This window comes from Kryptolebias marmoratus, linkage group LG20 (assembly GCF_001649575.2).
Source record: "Kryptolebias marmoratus isolate JLee-2015 linkage group LG20, ASM164957v2, whole genome shotgun sequence".
Classification (NCBI taxonomy): domain Eukaryota; kingdom Metazoa; phylum Chordata; class Actinopteri; order Cyprinodontiformes; family Rivulidae; genus Kryptolebias; species Kryptolebias marmoratus.
This window is the reverse complement of record NC_051449.1, coordinates 23052674-23053963: the sequence shown is the minus strand read 5'-3', so window position 1 is coordinate 23053963 and position 1290 is coordinate 23052674. Positions and strand designations below refer to the sequence as shown.

General features: G+C 40.3%; 1 protein-coding gene across 2 annotated transcripts in view; it reads left to right on the top strand.

Annotated features, from left to right (window-relative positions):
• Positions 1-1290, top strand: part of kdm4ab (lysine (K)-specific demethylase 4A, genome duplicate b) — a 35044-nt gene that overhangs the window by 30571 nt on the left and 3183 nt on the right. For both annotated transcript variants that reach the window (XM_017431359.3, XM_017431356.3), the window contains one exon: positions 705-875. In XM_017431359.3, coding sequence (XP_017286848.1) covers positions 705-875 — 171 coding nt within the window. The remainder of the gene's footprint in view (positions 1-704; positions 876-1290) is intronic.

The following is a 1290-nucleotide window of genomic DNA, read 5'->3' as shown; positions in this document are numbered from 1 at the left end:
AATACATTCATCGTAGCCTACGTTATGAAATATTTACATGAATCATTGATACAATTATGATAGAGACGATAGAAGAAAATATATCACGATAGACACTTTTCTATCGTCCCCACGATATGTATCGTTATATCGCCCAGCACTACTGCTGGGTGTTTATTATTCATTTTTCAGGTTCTCATAATCTCATGTGCTGTTCTATTATTTGTTTATTGTGGATTATTGTTTTGTTGTAAAACTGTTACCAGCTGATATGCAGAATCCTTCTGCCAGGCTGTTTTGGGACTACAAAGCATGTAATCCCACATGTTCACCTGTCCTGTTGATTATAACCGGTTATTTTAGTCAGCCAAGTTCAACAGGTGTTTCTGAGAAAACTGTCATGGAAATTCTTTTTGAGTTCATGTCAGGGTTCATTGTGGTGTTGAGAGGCATTCATCAAGACATAAGAAGACAGACAGTTGAGCTGCTGAACGTGTTCTTCGTGTTCCCTTTTTGTTGTGGTAGCGTTCAGTTATGTGACACATCGTTCTAACATGACCCTGGTCATGAGTTGTTTGAGCAGAAAGCAGAAACAGCAGCAGCTTTTCTCTCGTATGGCCGGTTATTGTTCCCCTAAAATGAATGGATTTGTCTTGTTCTTATTGATCTGTGGTGTTCATTGAATGTTGTCAGCTGATAAAGTACATCTCTCCTTATCTCCACAGCGCAGCAAAGCGTCTATGCGGGAGTTGTCAGTGGGCCAGAAGGTGATCTGCAAGTACAGAAACTCCCGTTACTATCACAGCGACGTGGTGGAGCTCACCACAGCCACATTCTATGAGGTGGTGTTTGATGACGGCTCATACAGCGACAACCTATTTCCCGAGGACATCAAGGTCAGTACATCACTTCAACAAATGTTTCTGCTCGAACATATAGAGTCATTGTAAAATGAAAGCATACTCTCATTACATTCTAAAGTTTCAGGACTATTAAAAAGAATCTGATCCTACTGGTCTTGACAACACATGCCATACTGTCATTATTTATGTAACAAAGACTAAGACAATTACAGAACCAGAATGTGATTCCACCCTAAACGTCAATAGCTTGTAGCACCACTTTCATCCATGAGAATCTGAGATGATTGTCTTACGTTTGACCTTATCAATTTTCTAAACTTCCTAAATTTCAGCCCACTGTTCTTTACAATGTTGCTTCAGTTAATGAACATATATATATATATGTGTGTGTGTGTGTGCGTGCAGTCAGTCGTTCTGTGTCCCTGTTAAACACCCCCCCCCCCCCCCC